Here is a 25,923-nt window from a genome sequence, read left to right on the forward strand (position 1 = left end):
TTTGACAACACATGGAAGGCATGTCAGAAAGTTAGGCTAGACTCTCCAAGACAAGTACAGTTTATATGAACAAGCAGAGGCATTAAGTCTAGTGAGGTGCAAACTGAATCTGATTGTGAACTAATTTGACAAGAGTAACTCAAGTCAGTGTACTTAATTTAATAATCACATGTTTCTACAAAACATAGCTTGACACATCTGGCAGAAACAATTTGAACATTTGGTAGCAGTAGGTGGCAACTTTAACCTGCCTGTTACTGACAGGGAAAACTACGGATATGAGACCAGCAATAACGACAAATAGCCTTGCGAATTAATACTGAATACATTGTCTAACTCCCTAGATTAAGTAGTCCAGCAACCCCCACACTAAAGAAATATTTTAGACCTCTTAGTTACAAACAGACCCATTTTTTTAAACTGTGTCAGCAATGAGAGAGAAATTTGTGATCATGGTCATCAAAGGCAAACATTTTACCAAGAAATGTAGGAGGATATTTGTATTTGGTCAAACTGATAATGTGTCAGTATCAACCTTCTTAAAGCATAAAATGATAATATTTAATTCAGATCAAACAAACACATAATAACTGTGGTTAAAGCTGGAAGAAATTATAAACTGTGGCCTGGATAAGGATGTTCCACAAAAATATGGCAGAGACCCACTATGGTTTAATGGTACAATTCAGACAGTGTTGTAAGAACAGAGACTGCAAAACTCTTGTTGCACACAAATTGATAGAAAAAAGCTAATAGTAAGCCTTACAACAATTTTAATAGCTAGATCTTGACAAAAGATTTATTAGAAAATCCAAGGAATTTCAGACCCTAAATAAAGTCAATGAACAAGTCAAAGTCTTTCATTCAGTTTCTTGCGGAACCATCCAATGTTGAATCTTAAGAAAGCAGAAATATTAAATTACACATTTAAAACATATTTGTGCATGAGGGTATTATTGCATCAAATTTGACCCCCTTACAGATTCAAAATTAGAGGTATCAATATTAGCCACTCCCCCTCGCAAATAGTCCCACATGCCTGGGAAAGAGTGCAGGCCACAAGGATGTAAGATTAAATGCAGAAAATTACAGACCAATACTGCCGACATCTGTTGTAGGATGCTAGACCATATTCTAAGCTTAAACACCATGATCTTCCAGGAGGAAAACAAGCTTCTCTCAAAGAATCAGCACATAATCAAGAAAAATCACTCATGTGATACAGATTATTTTTTTATATCTAAAAACAAAGATGATGTGACTTACCAAAAGAAAGCGCTGGCAGGTCGATAGACACACAAACATACACACAAAATTCTAGCTTTCGCAACCAACGGCTGCTTCATCAGGAAAGAAGGAAGGAGAGGGAAAGACGAAAGGATGTGGGTTTTAAGGGAGAGGGTAAGGAGTCATTCCAATCCCAGGAGCGGAAAGACTTACCTTAGGGGGAAAAAAGGACGGGTATACACATATGTCTGCTTGTGTCTGTATATGTGTGTGTGTGTGCGAGTGTATACCCGTCCTTTTTTTCCCCCTAAGGTAAGTCTTTCCGCTCCCGGGATTGGAATGACTCCTTACCCTCTCCCTTAAAACCCACATCCTTTCGTCTTTCCCTCTCCTTCCTTCTTTCCTGACGAAGCAGCCGTTGGTTGCGAAAGCTAGAATTTTGTGTGTATGTTTGTGTTTGTTTGTGTGTCTATCGACCTGCCAGCGCTTTCTTTTGCTAAGTCACATCATCTTTGTTATTAGATATATTTTTCCCACGTGGAATGTTCCTCTCTATTATATTCAGAATATTTTTTTATTCATACACAATATCTTGCAAACAGCCACTGCAAGCAAACAGGTAGAAGCCATCTTCCTAGATTTGTGCAAGGTGTTAGACATGGCACAACCCCATCAACTATTAACAAAGATACAATCATACAGAGTATCTTCAAAAAGGTGTGATTGGCTCAGATGTTTGACCAACAGAACCTTCAGTGGCTACCAAACTGCACTTAAAAATACATTTTTTTCCCAATGTGTAGAAATACAATGATCTTAGAACAACACATCATGGTGTTTTAGCACAATTGCATGTAAGGCATTTGGTGATCAATCTGTAATATTCAAAGTCAGTAATAGTGTTATTTTTTTGCTTCAAAGTGGTTAATAAAAATTGTGGTTTGTTGATGCTTAGATTAGAAACATACTGTATTACATAACATCGATAAATCTTAAAAAACGCTGTTGTCAGACAAAATAGCATTAAGACACCATGGTTTCAAAAAGCATAAAGAAATCTGACACAGCAGGTATGTTTCTATAAGTACGAAAAAATCTACCACCAGGAACTATAAAGTTTCTGAGACATTTTTGGAAAACAGACTAATGTATTTGACTGCTGAATACCTATCAGGAAATGACCAATGATCTCGGCAGTTTGGTCCCATAGTCACTTACCACCACCTATCAGGAAAATAGTTCCCCACAATGGTAAACTTCCTTTATAATGAGAAGTTTGAACTTGACTAAATTAAAGACCCAAAAATTAATCTCCTCAACTCCAAGATTAATGGTACTCCAACTGTTCTTGATAAAAAATGAGCATGCAAAGAAATTTTTTCTTTGGGAGTTTCCTAGAAAAATCATAATTATACTTACCATAGCTGCACTAATAGTTTCCAGCTGATAGCAAAGAACAAGTAGGCCCATGTAATTACACAGAAGATGGCCTGAATATGGCTGAAAACACCTCCTGATTTATAACACCAGTTATTTGTGCTATAGGAAACCACGCAGGAAGTATTACCTTCTAAGGTGCTTGTCGCAGGGAAAATACGTATTTGCACACAATGTTTGTTTCTAAACAAAATATAATTTACAACAATTATTTAACTCTGAGAGTGCTAAATTACATGTTACATATTTTCCAGTTAAAAACTAAGTGGTGCAACTCCACTTTCTCTTATTTTTTTAATATGGTTGGGGTCGTGCTCAGCAAGTGCCATTCTATTAACAGCACAAATGGTGTAATTCCTAACCTGCATAGCAACCATGTGTGTAACAACATAAGTTTTTGCTGTAAGTAGAGGCATCTCTCCACTGACAGTTGAAGTGGTGTAGTTAGGATATAAACCACTGTGACTGCTACTGTTTTTTAGTTTTTTCAATTTGTTGTGGATGTTAGATCTTTTCCTAACATTTCAGGGCAAGCAAAGAGAATGAACTGACAATATTTTTGGAAAATCTTTCTCTCCTCAAAATGCATTGTTGTGGCTTAGTCAAAGAGAAAACAATGCCTTTGAACAACGAAGATCATTAAAAATAAAAACAACTGCAACTTGTATTTTTCATATGAACATTGATGGAAGAAGTGAAACAACGCGTAAAAAATACTTCTTGGAAACATTCAAAATCTCTGATGGTAGAATGCTCAAGCCATTTAAAAAAAAAAAAAAGAAAGGTAAAACTTGGAGAGCCTCCAGGCGAAGATAAACATTGCAAGAACATTCCCGGTAACAAAGCTCTACAGGAAAATTAATAGTAAGTGGTCACATAGCATCATTCCCCTTTATCAGAAGATATGAATGTTTGACTCTTCTCCAATTTTTACAAAGAACATGTTGAAAGTTAAGGAAAAAGCGTTAGGTGCAGAACACATTTGTCACAGAGCTTTTAACAGTGAGTTCAGCTTGATTTCCTTGCTCCTCGCAAGGATGCTTGTGTACAATATGATATGTTTGCTAGTAAACTCAAGCATTCAACGGATGAACACAAAAACATCAAGCTTTGGCAGAACCATTAACTGCATCTACGCAAAGCCAAAAAAGCTCAGGAGCCATGTCAAACAGATTATTACAAACATAAATTATATGTTTTCAATTTACATTGTCACAAGCTGTTATCAAAATTAGGATTCAAGTACTACTGGGACGAAGTGACTGTTTGGTGAAACACACTTATACAATAGCACCATCAGCAAAACACATTGTGATGTACAACAATACTTGTACAGGGTAGAACAGGAACTGGAAAAGAGTCATAACATTAATGAAACTAGTTTTAACGAAGAGAATAACACTGAAACCATAGACCCAAATGTTCATACAAAGTGGTGATTCCTATCACCCCAATGGTGGTGTCTTTGCCTCACAGAAAACTGCAGTAAAGACATTAGATATTTGGTCCCGATGACAGCTACAATATTATCGACAAGTCTTGGAAAAAGAGACCTTTCTTGCTGCTGTAATGACAATGACTTCTTGTATGTTGAAAACATTTTGAAGTCAGTCACCAAAAGGAAGACTGACACTGAAAAACATCTAGAGGATTACCGAAAGACTGAACCATTCACAATATTTTTCAAGGAAACTCTTTCAATGAACATGGAATTTTAAAAGTTAAACTTCAAGCTGGGATCTGAAAACGGACACCTAGTTTCTCTGACTAACATACCTTGTGTAAATCTGTACACATGACTACAGGCTGTTACTAAAGAGAAGGAGGAGGCCATGAAAGACCTTTTGCCAAACATACCAACTGCTTGTTGCCATTACTTTTAGAGTCTCCTTTCTTCTGACAATCTGCAGTGCAGTGTCTGAGTCACTGCACTAATGACCAACAGCCGCATTCAGTTAAGAATGAGCTCACAAATTGCAATCATGGTTCCCCATCAGTTGTAGACTATTTCAGAACAAATGAAAATGACAAGAGAGAACAATGTCTCACTCTGCACAGGAATCACAGTAATACAATGCAAGCACAAGAACACCAGGACAAATGGAGATTTGGCCACTCCTAGAAGCATGTTTGTATGAGCCGCTCCTGGAAGCATGTTTGGATAGCCGAAGTGCTTAAAGTAACCACTGACCCCAAGCACAGAATCCAGGTTCAAGTCCCAGTTCTCCACAAATTTTCATTTGATCTTAAATATTCTACAGCTGATACAGGACCATAATCAAATTTGCAAGTTCATTCTTCTGGCAATGATGAAAATATTGGGCAACTGAATGGAACTGACTATGAGTAGCAAAGGTTATGTTAATACACTGTCAACTGCCATGTATATTATTATAGTAAGTAAAATCCTTTACCTATTTATATTATAAATGGTCTACCTTTATTTGGACCCCTGTATCAGGTCTATAACTGGATAACATTGGTAAAAATGCACTTATGGTGTACCACAGCTATTCTGTTGTCTGTTGCTCTTAGTAACAGTTTGTACGATAAATAAAGGGAAGTTAACATGATGAAACATCAATCAGATGTATGTAGCCAATGAGGTTCTTGTTTGTAATTGCCTATGGTTTATAAGTAAGATTAACTGGCATTGTACTAGGTTAGAGTTATGGTAAAATCTCGAAGAGGACATACAAGTAGGTTACTGCAATGATGAATGTATTCTTGGGCTACAGTACACATCAACCTATTATGGCAATTGTGTTTTTGTGTTGAGATTAGTGGGCTTAGCCAATTCACAAGCAAATTATAGTCCACTCTAACCTAGGCCTCAGGCTATGCTGCAGCTACATCTAATTTTCTTCCATTCATGACCACAGGTCAGTCCATCAGCACATGTAGTTTTCCCAGTCAACAGAGAATTTATGGAAATTAGTAAGCAACATACAAATTCATACTAACCAGAGCAGTGAATTTTATTCTGGTGCTCTGCATACTGAAAACAGATGCCATTAATTCATATCTTCTACCAATAGGAACCATTACAGTCAGTGATTCCCATTGGCTACAGTAGGCCTATATCACCTGACTGGCTATGAACAACGATAACAAAGTGCCGACAGCAGCATGCAATGGAATACTGCGGCACACTGTAAGTGCACTTTAGCCAAAAATTACTGTTGAGTTTTGAGTAACAATCTTTGTAAATCATAATACCTCATAACAAGAATAATGAGAGTCACACCATTTGGGCTTTAAGAGACCCACCTGTGACAGACTAGAACATTTAATTCATACTGAGATAAGCTTGTACATGATAAAACACAAATTTGACTCTTACGGTCCACAATCTTCTACTAAAATAATAATTTGAAAAATAAAACAGTAATGTGTTGAATGTGAAAGATAATTTAAAACAATTACAGTCACATTTTATCCATGTAAGACATTATTCAACATGAATCCAGTACACTGCGAGACAGAGCTATGAATGTTCAACTTAGGAATACATGTTTGTAACATTTACATGTACTCTGAACACATTACATATCTGTCTAAATTGGGCATGGCCTGGTGAAGTTAGTTCATTGCTTGCAGTAAATTATGTGGTGGAAAAAAATACACATCAAGACAAACCTAGATTTTGGCATCTAACAGTTATTAATGCTGCGATCACAACCATTGGGTACTTATTGCTTCTTTCCAGGAATAACTAATTTTGAAATCATTGCAGGTTTATTTCACAGTGCACAGATATGAAAAGAATCCCAGAATCCCCCCCCCCCCCCAAAAAAAACAAAGATAAGATACAGTTCATTTATGATACTTTGCTGTTCATGTTAGCGAGTTTCCGCCGGCAGCTGGTCTCCTACGCATTCCTCCTCTATTTCTAACTACATTAGTCAGAGATTCTCTTCAGATAAAGAGTACAGAGGCTTAAAATGAAGAGCGAGCAATGCAGAATATCACTCTTCATCACGCAGACACTGTATGCAAATATATAATTTTGTTACTTAATTATTGCGCAACTCCATATGACAGATGACATTCCCAATTGCCTCCTGCAACATCAACAAGGCCTAGACCACAACAAGAAACTACAACAAATGGATACTATTCTCATAAAAGTCCATTCCTAGATTCCATCATGTATTCTGTATCAACCAAAGATCCATGGAGATTGAATAAGATCAGACATCTATCTTAAGTGATTGTGCCATATCCAAAGGCCTCCTTCCATTGATGAGACCATCCTAGCACAATTTGGCAGAGCAATCATGATTACCACATCAATGTGCATAGAAGTGATAGTAATATTTTTCAGTGAAGAAGTTAGAAGCAGTTTGAACTCAATTGTCTTTCAGGGCATGATGTTACAAGTGAATCTATTTGACGCACTGCATTGAGGAGAAGTAATTAAAGTAGTGAAGGGAATGATATGATCTCTTAGCTTTGACCAGTAGTGCTATCAGCAACACAACTATTTGTTAGCATTATATAACCACAATGTTGACCATAACAACATATTATCACACTATCAACAACACTGCGGGGCGGGACTATATCGGTTTTGAGATTGAACATTCTTGTTACTAACACCTTTAAACTTGAAAAATCAGACCATAGTGAAAAATATGGATTTTCAGCAAATACATAAATATAACCATACACTGAACAACATAAAAAATATATTATCATCATAACCCAGAATGACAGTATCACAATCTCCAATACATGCAAAGTAGTTTTCCTTTACAATCTAATTCCACAGTCATTATACTTTTATCTTTTAACAACTTCTCTGATGTGTGATTTGTAGTGTGTGTCACTTTATATGTGATACAAACTCAAATTTTATACCGTCATAATAAAGCTGAAACACAACTGTCCCTGATTACATAAAATGGTAGACAGTACAGTTATGATTTTGACTTACATTTATTAAGGCATGCCAATCTCAAGTTAAAATAATTGATTCTGATAGGAAAGGTTTACATGCAAACATTAGTACTGAAAAGTTTAGTGTATAAAGGCTGTGCTTTAAAAACGAAATGAGAGAATTAAAATCACAAACATGGGGATAGTTTTTTGTGTCAATTACATCTCTTGTGCCAAGTACATAATGTAATTTAAAAATTTGTAGCAGTTTCATATACAATGCATGTGAATTTTATATCTTGTGTTTGCTGGTTTAAATAGTCCAGAGTGTTCACATACTCTGCTCACAGCTCCAGATAACATTTATTTAAAATACTTCAAGTTTATTGTATGCAGCAATTGCCTTTGAACTGCCCTCTTTCCACATAATATATCTAGCTCTGTATTTGCAAGCACTTTTCATCCATGTACCAGAGTGGCTAATAAGTTAATGAACAAAGCTTAAACATCACCTTGGAACTTTCGTTGTTTAGAAGGGCCAACAGGAAATTGGTGCAAGAAGTAGTAAGAAAAACTGGAACACAATGGTTGACAAGAAAACAGGACATAAACTACGGTGGAAGCACTTGGCACCTCCCGACTTGTCTGTTAATACTCTGGACTTGGAAAATGTAATCAAGGCCCATTAATTAAAAATACACCAAGAATCATTTATATGCTGTTGTTGCTTCAGATGTCAGCTGATTTGTGTGGTTCTTTCCCCTAATTGATACATGCTTTAAGTTATATACCCCACCAGATGTTTTCACACAAAAGCAAAATTCTAATGCAAACATATTCTGATCCGTAGAAGCGGTTGGCGTTCAATACAGGAGTACAAGATGTTACATAATATCCATTGTTTCGCAGCTAATCTATTTGCCTGTCTCGTTTATATTATAAAAGACTCTTATGACTTCACAAAGTGGGCACATACTTCTTCAATATGCAGTAAACATGTTTCTTTTTATTTCACTGCACTCTTGCAAAAGGTTTTGTTGAAACTAATATAAGTGCAGGCCCCAACTAGTTTACTTTTAACCTTCTAAAATTTCTTAGCATCTTCACCAATGTCCCTTTCCCATAGATGTGGGAGCTTTGCCCTAAGTTCAACAAGATCGCGGAAAATATAATTCGGTAATACACCTTGTCTTTGCAGTCCTCTTCTACACAGTTCATCACTGCTTTTCGTCACTAAAGCACAATGCCAATGCGCCCCAATGGCTCCAACATAATCGGTTTCGACTTTATCACCAATATGAAGAGAACATGATGGAGTTACATGGGTATCAATCTTCAATGCTAAGGCCAGGGCTTTTTCAAATATTTTGGGTGATGGCTTTTCAATACCAGCTTCATATGACGTTACAACAAAATTAAAATACTTATTTAAATCCAGTGAATTCAGTACACAATGCAGTCTTTCATCGTAGTTTGAGATTACGCCAATAATTGTGTTTGTCTGCTGCAGATATGACAATAAATCTTGGGCGCCTTCAGCAATGGCATAACAATCTCCGTTCTCGAAAGCATTTATGAGATAACCTGCAACACTGTCATAAGTGCTTCTGTTGTACTGGCATCGTGTTGCCTTTTCGAGAACATCTACGACCAGCAGATTCCACCACTTTTTCCAGCCTATGCCGGTTTTTTGACCGAAGTTCGGATGCTCACGGGATAATTTATCATACTGTGCTCGGAATATTAAAGCGATGTCTGATGGCTGCGCAGTAACGCCGAAGAGAGACGCTGCCTCTGAATATAATGTCTGAGGTGGCCTCCGAAAATTAAGAAGTGTCCCACTAACATCAAATGTCACTAAGCGAAAACGGTGCATCGCGGTTGTCTCACCCCCGCATAAACACTGTTATCTGCATTAACGTGCTACAGTGCAATCAGTGAACTCGTGCTGAACCGCTTCCCTCAATCGCAGGTAGATGGCGCTGCACCACTGTTTACAAACGTATTTACTTGACAAGCACCCACATATACGGCGGCGTGAGGGGGCGGGGGTGTTCACGATGCTAGATCCATTTCGGAAATAGTCGCAACACAGGAGGAGTCTTGCACTACCCCCACCACGTCTTCCAGTTCTAACCAAGTGACCAATGAAAAGTCAGAACTGGAAGACCAATCGGAAAGCGCTGTTTCACCCGCGTGCAGGTCTGTGTGTTTTGTTGCCTCTGCGCCATTCGTTTAAATGTGTTTTGCGTTCCTTGCGTTTAAATCGTGTATTGCACTGTGTTTGTGTCCTGTGCGTTGTTTTTCGTTAGCTTGTCTCTAATTATGTGTTCAGCATTCGAGAGACTAATGAGAGAAAAGCTTACCACCATGGAATGCTTTGACACTGCATTCAATCATTTCATACGTCAATCAGTACTAGACACTAACCTTTGGTTAAGATTACATTGAGAAATCCACTTCCCCTCGTATTTCATCCCCGGTCAACGATTTTTCTTCAACAATGCCTCATATTATTCTTTTCAAGTTCGAAATTCAATCATTCTACACATCACTCATTACTGGACACTAAGGTACCTGTCTCTGCGGTCCGAGTGTAAAATTACGTGGAATTATGGTCAATAAAAGACTATCTTGGGATGGACATACAAATTACTTACCTAACAAACTTGCACGAGTTCTCTTTCAGCTATATAAATTAAGAAAAAAAAAGTCAGCAAGAGTATGCTGCTACAATCTAATATGTACTGACAAGACCAATTGTATGAAACCATACTAAAATGTTGATAATAAACAAATATTATTTTCGGCGTAAGCATTCAATACAACAATCACACAATCTAATCTGGTCGGGACATACGAAGACTTCACTTTTTTACGTGGTGTTTTCAAGGCCACGGTCAGGAATATTTCTATTAATATCCAGCTCTTTTATTTTGGCGAAAGACATACACGCTGCCACACTGAGCTGTTTTCAGAATCGCACGTGTCAAAACAAACCACTAGCTGATGACAGTTTAGAATCTCGAACGTTCGTAAAAGTCGATAGGTGCGTTAATCGACTAAAGCGTGTATACGTCATAATGACGTCACATCATATCCAGGTTGGGTGAACTTAGCATCCTCCTTGGCATTCGTGTGAATCAAGGAAGTCGAGTGATTGTCAAAAAGTGGACGAAAAAGAATTTCATGTGGTGATTAAACATTACTTTATGAAAGGCAGAACTCCTCAGGAGACTAAAGAGATGCTTGATAAACATTACAGTGACTCTGACTTCGATTAGATAAGTGGTTTCAAAATTTTCGGAATGGTCATATGGGAACAAGAGATGCTGAACGTTCTGGACGTCCTGTGCAGGTTACAACTCCAGAAATCATCGATGAAATCCATGATATGGTGATGGATGACTGAAAAGTTAAGGTGTGTGAGATTGCTAGTGCTGTGGGCATCTTAAATGAACGTTTACATAATATTTTGCATAAACATTTGGACATGAGAAAGCTATCCGCAAGATGGGTTCCGCGATTGTTTATGCTTGACCAAAAACTGAATCGTGTGAATTGTTGTAAGGATGGTTTTCAGCTGTTCAGGAAGAATCTGCAGGACTTTACATGTCGTTTCATCACTGTGGATGAAACATGGATACATTGCTATACTCCTGAGACCAAACAACAATCGAAACAAAGGGTTACCAAGGGAGAATCTGCACCAAAAAATGCGAAGACCATTCCTTCGGCCAGAAAGGTAATGACGACTGTTTTTTGGGATCCGCAAGGGATAATCCTTATCGACTATCTGAAAAAGGGTAAAACTTTTACAGGTGCATGTTACTCGTCGTTATTGGACCGTTTGAAAACCGAACTGCAAGAAAAACGCCAGCGATTGGACTGCAAAAAAGTCCTTTTCCATCACGACAATGCACCAGCACACACCTCAGCATTTGTGTTCGCAAAATTAATGGAAATAGGGTTCCAACTCGTTTCACATCCCCTCTATTCTACAGACTTGGCTCCCTCGGACTACTATTTGTTCCCCAATTTGAAAAAATGGCTGGCGGGACAAAGATTTTATTCAAATGAGGAGGTGATTGCAGCAAGTAATAGCTGTTTTGCAGACTTGGACAACTCCTATTATTCGGAAGGGATCAACAAATTAGAACAGTGTTGGAGGAAATGTATAAGTCTAAAAGGAGACTATGTCGAAAAATAAAAAAAGTTTACCTCAAACACAAGTAGTTTTTATTTTTGCATGGACTTTTCAGATGCCCCTCATATCAAGGACTAATTTTTGGTCCTGAGACATTCAGTCCACAGCCGATTTTCAGACGTGAAATATGTGTAGGTGAGACCAACAACAGTGCATCAACTTAACAGTGGAATAAGTGTAACACAGATAAGCTGTGTGTTAAAACAATTAATGACAATGTCTGTTTAATTTATTTGAAAAATAGTGTCACACGTACCATATTATTCTGCAAGAACTGTGAACTGTGTGGTTAGATTTTTACTGCTCATAGATGTTCAAAAGCAAACTACTGTAGCAGTATTGCTGATGTTGTCTACAACCTATTAATGAGGCTTATCAACACTTACCAATAGTGAACTGATCATATAATTATGTAATACTGAGGGATGTGAACAGCAAAAGCAAAGGACTGTGAAACTCAATTGTGCAATTGTCAGCTACATCATTTACAGAGTCAGTATTGAAATTCCACCCACCATTTTTCACACAGTATAACAATGCAGTACGTCGACACTGGGGACTATCAAGAAAGAAATAAAGCAGATTAACATCACAACTTCAAAGGACCATGTGAAGGCTTTTAATGGCACCGACATTAGTGTCCTGTTACTTGTGGATGAGACTGGAACTGAAGTTGAGAGCAGCAAACAAAAAGCAGAAATGCTTAACTTAATTCTTGTACCACTGAAAAGATGTGTGAAATATTTATTAGTATCAGTGCTGTTGAGAAAAAGCTAAAATGGTTAAAATTGAATAAAGCCCAAGGGTCCGATGGACTCCCTGTCGGATAATATACCTAATTCACAGCTGAGTTTGCCCCCATCGGTCGACTATGATCTATTGTAGATACTCTAAACAAAGAACTGTGGCTGGAAGAAAGAGATCAAAAAAATTACGGTTCAATACATTTGATACCATTTATTGTAGAATCTTAGAACATATTTCGAGTTCATATATAATGAAGTGTCTCGAAAAGAACGACCTCCTCCACGCCAACAGCATGGATTTCGAAAACATAATCATGTGAAACACAACATGTACGTTTCTCATATGACATCCTGAGAGCCATGGATCAGGGCAGTTAGGTAAATGCAATATTTCTTGATTTCCGAAAGCATTTGACTCAACACAATACCTAAACTTATTATTGGAAGTATGATGATTTGGGGTATCAGACGAAATATGTGATCGGTTTGAGGATATCTTAGTAGTGAGACACAACATGTTAGCTTGGGTAGAGAGTCGTCGACAGATGTGGAAGTAACTGTGGGTGAAGCATGGGGATGATATTAATGATCCTGCAAACAGTATTAATAGGAACTACAATTTTTGCACAGATGATGCAGTTACCTACAATGAAACAGATAAGATTTCAAAGTGAACGCATGGAACCCAGATTGGAATGCAGTTTCATGTGTAACAGATTTCTCTTAGCAAAAGGAACAATTTAGATATACTTGGAGATAGTGAGCAAATTCTGAAGCTGTGGGAAGAAATTGCTGTCACTTGTTAACTCTCGCTCCAAGAAAGGTCAACACTGTGCCAGCAATCAGTTCAACAAACATCTGACAAACAGAACTTCAGTGTGGTAAACCAATCCTGGCTGAAACGCCAAATGTTGCTAGTGCTTTGGTGCAACCTGACAGTGAAGTGTTGAGTGTACATGTTGGCATTGATCACACATACTCTAAGAATTAAATTTATCTGTCCTACAGTTGTGTGTGCATGTTTGGGTATCATGGTTTATAGGCCTACTGGGGAAACTCGCCATGTAAAAAAATGAGTAACGCATCATACTCGGTACCTCAGGGTGATGTGGAAATCCGAGTGTACTTAATAAAGAAAATGTCACTGTTTGTGTGTTTCTTTTGACTCATTTATCCTATTGCATATAGTTAACAAAATGTAACTGAAATATCTACTAAACTGTAACATTAATTGGACTATATACGCAGTCATTTCAAATGGTTTTGCTATTTTTACAGGTAAAATATGAGTATTCACCAGAATCCTACAGTATGAATGTTTTCCAGTTGACAACTGAATGAAGTCAAAAAGCAAAATTTGCTTGGACAAGTTGAAAATTGTTTATTCAGTTCCAGTTATTATTGTTTATATTAAAACAGTTCCCGAGAATCTATTTTGCTGACTTTCTTGGTCCAATTTTCTATATTTAACATGTCAGTTATGACATGCTTGGCGATGGATGTTTCGTCACCAGGCATATGGCATCAGGTGTGTGGCTTTTAGTGACAATACTGCAGTCGATGTGTTAACAGCTTTTCGGGACCTTGAGCATGAAGTATATGCATCTAGAAGTCTTGCTTGAAAAGTGCAGCCAAAATTCTAATGTCTGACTGAGGAATTTTCCTTTAATGGAATGTTTTTGCCCAATAATTCAGCTGTCTGCCATGGCTGCTGGCAACTTTGTGACATTTAAGGGATAATATATAAAAGTGGGCTGTGCAAGAAGTTCAAACTAGTTTTCTTTGGTTAAAGCAATTAAAATCAAACTTGTGAAGCATGTTGAAAATCACATACTCCTCACCATAATTTAAATGTTTACATTGAAATGGTTCAGACATGTGTATAATATATGGAAATGTTATATTTTCTTAAAACCTTAAGAATCAAACCCGTTGGTTGAATCAACATATGAGTAAACCCATCACAATAGCACTATGTTATGCATCAATTAGCTGTAGTTACAGGATAATTAAACATGTACAGTAAACTTTTCATACAAATTTTATTATAAAGCTCTCAAAGGTTATAGAAAAGATGGACAACAAGATAAACTTGTGTAGGCATCATTGTAAATACATTTTTACTTCAAGAAAGCTGAATCGGATAATAATAATCTCAAGATGCCTTAAATTGCATGACACATATCACCAATCAGGTATTTTCTGTTGGAGAAATAGTCTGGTTTTTCAGAATTTTTTCATTTGTTCTTGTGAAAAACATTGTATCAAACAGCTGTTTTTCTACAATCAATCCATTATTACATGCATGTAGCTTTGGCGACCCAATGGCAGCCATCTTAATGTTGTATGCAAACCACCAGATAAACATGTCTACATAGTTGGTCTGCATTGTGCAGGTCCCAGCAGTTTTTTATTAGATTCTGTGAATATCTCCTTCAGTTCCATGTGGATGCCTCTGACATAAAAGTATTTTGATAATTTTATTAAATGCTTTCTTGCTGTGTTGACCTATATCAATGGTGACACAAGAATATTTTTACTGGATCGGGATTTGAACCCGTCACTCCTGCTGTCAAGGCAGTTGCACTGACTACTTCACTGCCCAGACACAGTGCCCATAACGACTATGTGGATTACCTCAGCAAGTCTCCCATCTGACCCAAAATTCCATATGTCACTACTACTGCAATAGTACCCTCACTACAGCAGTCCATCTCACTCGCCGTCTCCATGAGATATTCCTGCAAATGGCTCTGAGTATATGAGTGCATCTGAACTGAAGAAAGTTACCCAGTGCCAAGCTAGGCTATGTATACATAAAATTGTATGCATGGTGACTGTTCTTTCGGCTGTCTGGAAGAATGGATACCATGGATATAATTGCAGAAATATAACTAGTTGTCTTATGACTGAGGTGTCCACGTCAGTCTGAAGAAGTCTGTGGAATCTAGTAAAAAACCTGGTGGCACCTGCATAATGCAGACCAACTATGTGATATATTTATCTGGTGGTTTATGTATAGCCTTAAGATTAATGGGATGCCAAAACTAGTTGCATATAGTAAAGAATTTATAAAAAGTAAAACAGCTGTTTGGTACAAGGTTATTCACAAGAATTTGAAGCCAGCTGCAGTCCTATATCCTACCTCTGATGGATTCACAAAAAGAAGAAAAAATCATTCATTGCCCTAAGAATTTCTCCAAAAATATTACCCATTACATGGAATGACCAGATGCTGCATTCAGAACAAGAATTTTGGAGACCTATGCAGGACCAATGCCTGGTAAGTGCTAGATCAAAATATGACCTCTCCCAACATCTCTTCATTTTCTACCTCGTTTCCATTTTCTTCTTCTTCACCTAACTCTGAATTACTGTCATGGCTGCTATATAATCCAGATAAAGGCCCAACTCAGCATTGTAGCTGGTTACTTTCTGTAGAAGAGGGCAAAAGGAAGACAGAAGTCCTAAATTTTGCATTTAAGAACTTGTTCACACAGGGTGATCATACAGACACACTTGATTTTGCCCATCACACAGACTGGCATGTGATTGAACTTGAACGTGGCATCAGAGCTTACTCCCCAGGATTTACAAGAATTAGGGGACTTGTGTGCACAGATGTGGTGCCAACTCCCTCCAGCGACCTATCAAGGCTTCGCTGATTCTGTGCAAAAACGCATTGTCACTGTTATCCGTGCCGAAGATAGACATACCAGCTATTAGGTAGATGGTCAAAAGGTTCTGATTAATCAGTGTGTGTAGCTGTACTTAGTCAAGGATAGACTGTAGCCATTCATCAAGTTGATCACTTATTTTCATTTCTTTACGAGAATATAACATCGTTTGAATCTATAAGAACAGGAAACAGTTCGCTAGAGAAATCCCACAAGCAGTATGGTGGGGTCAGTCTGGTCCCAAACTTACCTGCTCTGAACACAACCCCTTGGTTTTACAGTTCAGAGTGCAAAGTATGCACACCTAAAGCACTACAATTTTACAAGCGTTCAATCTAAACATAAACAAAATTCCCTGGCATCCGTATTAACCCACCACACTGGTTATCGGTTAGATAGGCTACGCCAGATGACTTGGCAGACATTTGTAAAAGAAAGAAATCAAGGTAGTTAACTGAGGTGATGGAAAAAAAAGACAAGTGAAAGTAAAGAGTAAGTATCATTGAAGTAAAGATGCACTTGAAAATGTCATAAAGGAATTAAATTTTTTGAATTAATTGGAAAATATTTCAAACTCTTGCAGCATACAGAAACAACTAACTTTCAGTTTATTTAAATATTACTATTTGCCTGAATAAACACTTGCATAATATTGTACACACATTTTCAATAAAAAAAGTTTTGGTTGCCAGCAGCTTTTCAAGAAGTATGTATCTTATACAAATTCATCCCACCAAATACAGTAGGCCTAATAAATTGTAAAGTGAAAGAGTTAAAATGACTGTTTCGATAGTTTTCTGTAAAGTGATCGGAACAATGGTGTTAACCCATTCTACAGAAATTCTGGAAGTGCTTCTTAATATTTCAGCAGGTTATATGGTTTAATGTTTTATGTACTTTTAAATTATTCATAATTTAAGTGAATACACTGAAAACAGAAAAAATTCTAATAATTCAATTAAAAATAAATACAAGCTGAAACACTAGCAGGACCATGAAACAAAAAATAAAGATTGAATTTCCATGTACAATGTACCATTATATCTGTATAGGAAGTTACTTTTATTTTTAAAATAAATGCAAAAGGAAATAGTGTGCAAGGATTAAATAATTATGGGGAAATCACCAGAAAATGTTAAGCAAACAACAGTATATGTTTTAGCCACTTTTGATGACTAATTAGTAATGCAGTTCAGACAGTGCCCATCATCAGAATATCTGTCCAGAAACATCACAAAATATTTATGACACATTAAGTGTGCTTAGATTCATAGGCAAATAAGTTAACATACCAGAGAAAAAAACTTTACTTCAGAGTATCGTGCCAAGTGTTATCTATCATAACTTCGAAGCTCTCAACTCACAGCATCCGGCCATCACATAATTAGCTGTTATAACATACCACTAATTGACTTGGTTGTAGAAGAGCTGAGTTCATTTGTCATATTTTGACAGATAATTAACAAAAATCAACTGAAAAACCATAAAAACAGTACATCATGCTAAATGATTTTTTATTCCTTTAGGAAAACTAATGATCACAATTGAGAGTGCAAAGATCACATTGGAACAAAAGTACAGTATTAATGCAGGTGGTATGGACAAGAGACGGAGGGAAGGGAGGCTTCCAAATTAATCTCAGCTTATGTAAATGTGAACCAGCAATCTCTGGTATTAATAAACTTAAAATAGGGAATAGAGGCTTATTGTAAGTCTATTAGGTATTGCGCATACACATAATAAGTTGAAGGTGAAATTTCTTTATAGTGCATAAACAGGTTATTAAATTATTGCAGCACTTAGATAAGAACACACAATATATTCAATATAATGTTATTCGAGTGGGGAGAAGCCATCTGCCTCTGTCAAACATTAGTAAGTCACATATTTAGCTTTTTTTTGTTTGTTTTCATAGTTTAAATCTTAAGTTAGAAATGGTAGGATGGATAGGGTGTGTGTTGGACACAATAGGAGCTGGCTGCAGTTCATGATTGGCTGAAGGTGCTTTTAACTATGGTCAGCTGTCTTCAGGCTGCTGCATTCAGGTGTAATGGTGGCGGAGAAACTGGTGCATTGCTTGGAACAGCTCAGGTATCATTTGTTTCACCATAGGCTCTGCTGTTGAGGCACCTTCTAGTGTATCTGATGTGGTGGGTCTGCCCTGACCATAGGGTGAGTGGCAGTCGGTAATACATTTGCATCACTTGAGGCAAAGGGTCAACATTGAGACAGGTCATTGGGACGGGGGGAGTGGACTGCACATGGTAAAGTGAGCATTCATGATCAAGGAAAGATGTAAGCAGAACACGGATTAAAGGATCAGTGGAAGGAGGGTTTGGGCATGGAGGTGTACAAAATAAGAGCAGAAGAGAGGAATATCGTTTGATTGTGGAACTTCACTCCAGAAAATACCCTCTATGTTTTGATGGCTATCGATGTCAACACTAATAGGTAAATTTGGATATCATCTTATAATGATTGATATTGGCAATTATTAAGTGTAGTATGGTGGTCTTTGTGATACTAGTCTGTTCTGTGATTTTGGAATCAGTTGAAGACATTTTTCCTTCTACACTTGTTTTGATATATATATATATATATATATATATATATATATATATATATATATATATATATATATATATATATATATATATATATATATATATATATATATATATATATATATATATAAAAAAACAAAGATGAGGTGACTTACCGAACAAAAGCGCTGGCAGGTCGATAGACACACAAACAAACACAAACATACACACAAAATTCAAGCTTTCGCAACAAACTGTTGCCTCATCAGGAAAGAGGGAAGGAGAGGGGAAGACGAAAGGAAGTGGGTTTTAAGGGAGAGGGTAAGGAGTCATTCCAATCCCGGGAGCGGAAAGACTTACCTTAGGGGGAAAAAAGGACAGGTATACACTCGCACACACGCACATATCCATCCACACATACAGACACTAGCAGACATATTAAAGACAAAGAGTTTGGGCAGAGATGTCAGTCGAGGCAGAAGTGTAGAGGCAAAGAAGTTGTTGAAAGACAGGTGAGGTATGAGTGGCGGCAACTTGAAATTAGCGGAGATTGAGGCCTGGCGGATGACGAGAAGAGAGGATATACTGAAGGGCAAGTTCCCATCTCCGGAGTTCGGATAGGTTGGTGTTGGTGGGAAGTATCCAGATAACCCGGACGGTGTAACACTGAGCCAAGATGTGCTGGCTGTGCACCAAGGCATGTTTAGCCACAGGGTGATCCTCATTACCAACAAACACTGTCTGCCTGTGTCCATTCATGCGAATGGACAGTTTGTTGCTGGTCATTCCCACATAGAATGCATCACAGTGTAGGCAGGTCAGTTGGTAAATCACGTGGGTGCTTTCACACGTGGCTCTGCCTCTGATCGTGTACACCTTCCGGGTTACAGGACTGGAGTAGGTGGTGGTGGGAGGGTGCATGGGACAGGTTTTGCATCGGGGGCGGTTACAAGGATAGGAGCCAGAGGGTAGGGAAGGTGGTTTGGGGATTTCATAGGGATGAACTAACAGGTTACGAAGGTTAGGTGGACGGCGGAAAGACACTCTTGGCGGAGTGGGGAGGATTTCATGAAGGATGGATCTCATTTCAGGGCAGGATTTGAGGAAATCGTATCCCTGCTGGAGAGCCACATTCAGAGTCTGGTCCAGTCCCGGAAAGTATCCTGTCACAAGTGGGGCACTTTTGTGGTTCTTCTGTGGGGGATTCTGGGTTTGAGGGGACGAGGAAGTGGCTCTGGTTATTTGCTTCTGTACCAGGTCGGGAGGGTAGTTGCGGGATGCGAAAGCTGTTTTCAGGTTGTTGGTGTAGTGATTCAGGGATTCCGGACTGGAGCAGATTCGTTTGCCACGAAGACCTAGGCTGTAGGGAAGGGACCGTTTGATGTGGAATGGGTGGCAGCTGTCATAATGGAGGTACTGTTGCTTGTTGGTGGGTTTGATGTGGACGGACGTGTGAAGTTGGCCATTGGACAGGTGGAGGTCAACGTCAAGGAAAGTGGCATGGGATTTGGAGTAGGACCAGGTGAAACTGATGGAACCAAAGGAGTTGAGGTTGGAGAGGAAATTCTGGAGTTCTTCTTCACTGTGAGTCCAGATCATGAAGATGTCATCAATAAATCTGTACCAAACTTTGGGTTGGCAGACTTGGGTAACCAAGAAGGCTTCCTCTAAGCGACCCATGAATAGGTTGGCGTACGAGGGGGCCATCCTGGTGCCCATGGCTGTTCCCTTTAATTGTTGGTATGTCTGGCCCTCAAAAGTGAAGAAGTTGTGGGTCAGGATGAAGCTGGCTAAGGTGATGAGGAAAGAGGTTTTAGGTAGGGTGGCAGGTGATCGGCGTGAAAGGAAATGCTCCATCGCAGCGAGGCCCTGGACGTGCGGAATATTTGTGTATAAGGACGTGGCATCAATGGTTACAAGGATGGTTTCCGGGGGTAACAGATTGGGTAAGGATTCCAGGCGTTCAAGGAAGTGGTTGGTGTCCTTGATGAAGGATGGGAGACTGCATGTAATGGGTTGAAGGTGTTGATCAGTTCAACCCATTACATGCAGTCTCCCATCCTTCATCAAGGACACCAACCACTTCCTTGAACGCCTGGAATCCTTACCCAATCTGTTACCCCCGGAAACCATCCTTGTAACCATTGATGCCACGTCCTTATACACAAATATTCCGCACGTCCAGGGCCTCGCTGCGATGGAGCATTTCCTTTCACGCCGATCACCTGCCACCCTACCTAAAACCTCTTTCCTCATCACCTTAGCCAGCTTCATCCTGACCCACAACTTCTTCACTTTTGAGGGCCAGGCATACCAACAATTAAAGGGAACAGCCATGGGCACCAGGATGGCCCCCTCGTACGCCAACCTATTCATGGGTCGCTTAGAGGAAGCCTTCTTGGTTACCCAAGTCTGCCAACCCAAAGTTTGGTACAGATTTATTGATGACATCTTCATGATCTGGACTCACAGTGAAGAAGAACTCCAGAATTTCCTCTCCAACCTCAACTCCTTTGGTTCCATCAGTTTCACCTGGTCCTACTCCAAATCCCATGCCACTTTCCTTGACGTTGACCTCCACCTGTCCAATGGCCAACTTCACACGTCTGTCCACATCAAACCCACCAACAAGCAACAGTACCTCCATTATGACAGCTGCCACCCATTCCACATCAAACGGTCCCTTCCCTACAGCCTAGGTCTTCGTGGCAAACGAATCTGCTCCAGTCCGGAATCCCTGAATCACTACACCAACAACCTGAAAACAGCTTTCGCATCCCGCAACTACCCTCCCGACCTGGTACAGAAGCAAATAACCAGAGCCACTTCCTCGTCCCCTCAAACCCAGAATCCCCCACAGAAGAACCACAAAAGTGCCCCACTTGTGACAGGATACTTTCCGGGACTGGACCAGACTCTGAATGTGGCTCTCCAGCAGGGATACGATTTCCTCAAATCCTGCCCTGAAATGAGATCCATCCTTCATGAAATCCTCCCCACTCCGCCAAGAGTGTCTTTCCGCCGTCCACCTAACCTTCGTAACCTGTTAGTTCATCCCTATGAAATCCCCAAACCACCTTCCCTACCCTCTGGCTCCTATCCTTGTAACCGCCCCCGATGCAAAACCTGTCCCATGCACCCTCCCACCACCACCTACTCCAGTCCTGTAACCCGGAAGGTGTACACGATCAGAGGCAGAGCCACGTGTGAAAGCACCCACGTGATTTACCAACTGACCTGCCTACACTGTGATGCATTCTATGTGGGAATGACCAGCAACAAACTGTCCATTCGCATGAATGGACACAGGCAGACAGTGTTTGTTGGTAATGAGGATCACCCTGTGGCTAAACATGCCTTGGTGCACAGCCAGCACATCTTGGCTCAGTGTTACACCGTCCGGGTTATCTGGATACTTCCCACCAACACCAACCTATCCGAACTCCGGAGATGGGAACTTGCCCTTCAGTATATCCTCTCTTCTCGTCATCCGCCAGGCCTCAATCTCCGCTAATTTCAAGTTGCCGCCACTCATACCTCACCTGTCTTTCAACAACTTCTTTGCCTCTACACTTCTGCCTCGACTGACATCTCTGCCCAAACTCTTTGTCTTTAAATATGTCTGCTTGTGTCTGTATGTGTGGATGGATATGTGCGTGTGTGCGAGTGTATACCTGTCCTTTTGTCCCCCTAAGGTAAGTCTTTCCGCTCCCGGGATTGGAATGACTCCTTACCCTCTCCCTTAAAACCCACTTCCTTTCGTCTTCCCCTCTCCTTCCCTCTTTCCTGATGAGGCAACAGTTTGTTGCGAAAGCTTGAATTTTGTGTGTATGTTTGTGTTTGTTTGTGTGTCTATCGACCTGCCAGCGCTTTTGTTCGGTAAGTCACCTCATCTTTGTTTTTATATATAATTTTTCCCATGTGGGATGTTTCCTTCCATTATATTGATATATATATTTTATAATGTTTGAATTCTTTGCAGTATTAGGCGTGTAATATATGTATTGGCTATCTATGCAAATTCCCAGTTGGAAGTAAGTTTGCTATTAATTCAGATAGAACACTACTGTATAAATTGGGATTGTGCCTATGACATGTAGTCCGTAGTCTTGTCATAATGCTGTGACATAATCTTTCCTGGATTTGTATTTATTACGACTCAAAACCACCCCCCTGCCACCACCATTTAGTCACTATTTATTTTACTTATACCCTTGACCAAACCTCCTATCTTCCCACTGCTCTTTCACAATCTCCCCACTCCCCCCTCCCTCCAAACAACATTCTATATATGAAATTAGGTCAATTCTGTTGAAGAAATCATCAGCCAAGTCATAAGGACAAAGACACAGCATGGCTTCCAATCTGTGGTGCAATGGGTAAGTTAGAGTGTAAACAGGCAAGGAATCAGATGAGTCTTTCTGTCACCAAGGAAAATTAAAGAAAGGTTGTGACCTGACAAACATACTCTCAGGCTCAGTGTACCAGGGATTTATAATATTCCTTGTGAGTATGGTATCAGTTATGTGGGACAGCCTATACAAACTACTGCTAATTGCTGTGTTGATCATCATCTCAAGCATGAAAAAATGAAAATCAGCAGTTTCCGAAAACTGTTTAGTGAGTAAATGCAAGAAAGCCTTTAAGCAGATGAGGATCTGGCCCATATTTCTAGCTGTTGGGTCTCTGTAATTATGGAAGTAGCTGAAATTAGACTGTATGATCACAACAATATACACACTGGCTATGTAATTATCAGTTTATTTATTTGGTATCTTCTAATACAAGAACAGACCACATGAGGCAGTATATATGAATATAACACAATTGTTTCACACAATTTCAAATTAATTAGTATAATTAAGCAATGCATGTAAGCATGCACATCGGAAAGAAAAATTACAGAGAAAAACTTCACATATTTCACCACCTATTACAAGTGATGGCACTGCAAGCTATGCTGGACAGCTTGCAAAAATGTGATCTATGAATGCAGAGGGTGTTGCTTTAGCATATGCTTTCTCCATGATGTAATTTAGCCAACTGCATTGTGTCCACTGGGCATAAGTGTGAACCTCATTAATTTTATGACAGTCAGACTTGGGCCCTGACAGTAGTGATGGAGGCAGTAATCAAAAGCATGGGATTCTATTCAGATTTAATGTGGAATCTTATGAGATAACTTTTTATCCACGTGAGTAAGATTATTGTGTAAAAGTGATAGTTTGACATCTTACAGAAGCCTCCTCATTGTCCTTGTGTTTTACACTCTCATGTCAATATATTAACCCCCTAATTTTATTTGGTGTTCATAAGAAGTGTGAATTTAGGATTATTTGTGAAATTAAATGCCATAATACTTGCATAGTCTGTTTCTCTGCCTGGGATTCAGAATAGAAATTTACATTCTGGTGCAAAATCAGAATTTTATCCGTGATGTATGGTGCTGATCTCCACGACTGTTCCTTTATTTAACACCCTGTAGTCTAACAGGTTGCTGGCAGGCATCAGACAGAAAACTGGAAACCCCAGATATTAAATAAATGTAATTACTTCTGCAACAGTGATTTACTGCCATATGGAGTTCTGCTCCACAAACAGCCACTGCCAATGGGTCTGAAGATGACCACATAAGTGGCTGAAAAAAAAAAAAAAAAAAAAAAAAAAAAAAAAAATATCAAATTGTGATCGAGAATGATTTAAAGTAAATTATCCAAAATAAATATAAAGTAAAAGAGTATCTCATTAGCCTCCCCTCCTATAATTAATCATAATGTTTGGACTCAAGGATGCATGTACTGGATAACAGTAATGTTCATATTAAACAGATATTTAACTTTTCAGTTATATGAACAGCTGATGGTGCTCTCTAAAAATTATAAAATGGTTTGTATGAACTATTAGAGGAAACAACAGTTGAGTAAAAAAACTATTTCTAGCTTTCTGTACTCATAGTTCCTTCCTCTGGGAAGATGAATACATTTGGGAAGACTGGGAATGAGAAGAGTGTCGCTCAGACCACAAGTTGAGAGAAACCCACCTGTATTGAACACTGATGCAATTCATTCTGGAGTACCACTTGAATTTTTGGGATCCCCACCAGGTCAGTTTAAGGAAGAAACCAAGAAGTTCAGCAGTGGGCTTCTAGATTTCTTACTGGTAGGCTCAATCAACATGCAAGTATTATGGAGATGCTTCATGAACTCAAATGAAAAAACTGTGGACAAACATGTTCTTTACATGGAACACTATTGAAAAAATTTAGAGAAATGTCATACAAGGTACCCATCACCACATACCGTATTGTAGCTAGCAGACTAGGCCCTATGTTTGTAATAGAGAATACAGAAAAGAACTATGAGTGAATGTCTAATACATTAAAACATACCGTATCACTCTGAAACTTTGTGATTTATTTCAAATGTTTTGTTACACATTTCACTGTAAATGATAAACTGTGATTACCAGTGACCTATATCTATAACAGTCTCACGATTTGGAGGTGTGAGTATTGTCTAGACCTATTAATCTATTAACTATACAAACTACTGCTAATTGCTGTGTTGATCATCATCTCAAGCATGAAAAAATGAAAATCAGCAGTTTCTGAGAACTGTTTAGTGAGTAAATGCAAGAAAGCCTTTAAGCAGATGAGGATCTGGCCCATATTTCTAGCTGTTGGGTCTCTGTAATTACGGAAGCAGCTGAAATTAGACTGTATGATCACAACAATATACACACTGGCTATGTAATTATCAGTTTATTTATTTGCTATTTTTTAATACAAGAACAGACCACATGTTGCACATGAGGCAGCATATATGAATATAACACAATATTTTCACACAATTTCAAATTAATTAGTATAATTAAGCAATGCATGGAAGCATGCATGTCAGAAAGAAAATTAATCTAATTCCTCATTCAGCATTGTTTATCACAATGCCATATGAACATAACCCGGATTCTGAAAAACTAGACACGGTGTAGGAAGACGCAGTTCGAGCATAACAATGACATATAGTTCCTTGTTTACATAACAATGACCAAAATTGAAGCATAACACATACTTTGCCAGGAGCACAATATTGGGACACCCCCCTGGAAATCTATTCTATGGACTTCTCTCTAATGTTGTCCGAGGCCTAGGTTAGTTGAAGAATGATAATTTCGTTAGTTGTGGAACTCGTAAAGATTGGGTGCGG

General features: G+C 38.8%; 1 protein-coding gene across 1 annotated transcript; it reads right to left on the reverse strand.

Moving 5' to 3' along the window:
- Positions 1 to 7,325: 7,325 nt before the first annotated feature.
- Positions 7,326 to 9,581, reverse strand: LOC124788360 (rhythmically expressed gene 2 protein-like). The gene has a single exon (XM_047255625.1). The coding sequence runs from the start codon at positions 9,419 to 9,421 to the stop codon at positions 8,630 to 8,632; it is 792 nt and encodes a 263-aa protein (XP_047111581.1). The 5' UTR covers positions 9,422 to 9,581; the 3' UTR covers positions 7,326 to 8,629.
- Positions 9,582 to 25,923: the final 16,342 nt, after the last annotated feature.

Source organism: Schistocerca piceifrons, chromosome 3 (assembly GCF_021461385.2).
Source record: "Schistocerca piceifrons isolate TAMUIC-IGC-003096 chromosome 3, iqSchPice1.1, whole genome shotgun sequence".
NCBI lineage: Eukaryota > Metazoa > Arthropoda > Insecta > Orthoptera > Acrididae > Schistocerca > Schistocerca piceifrons.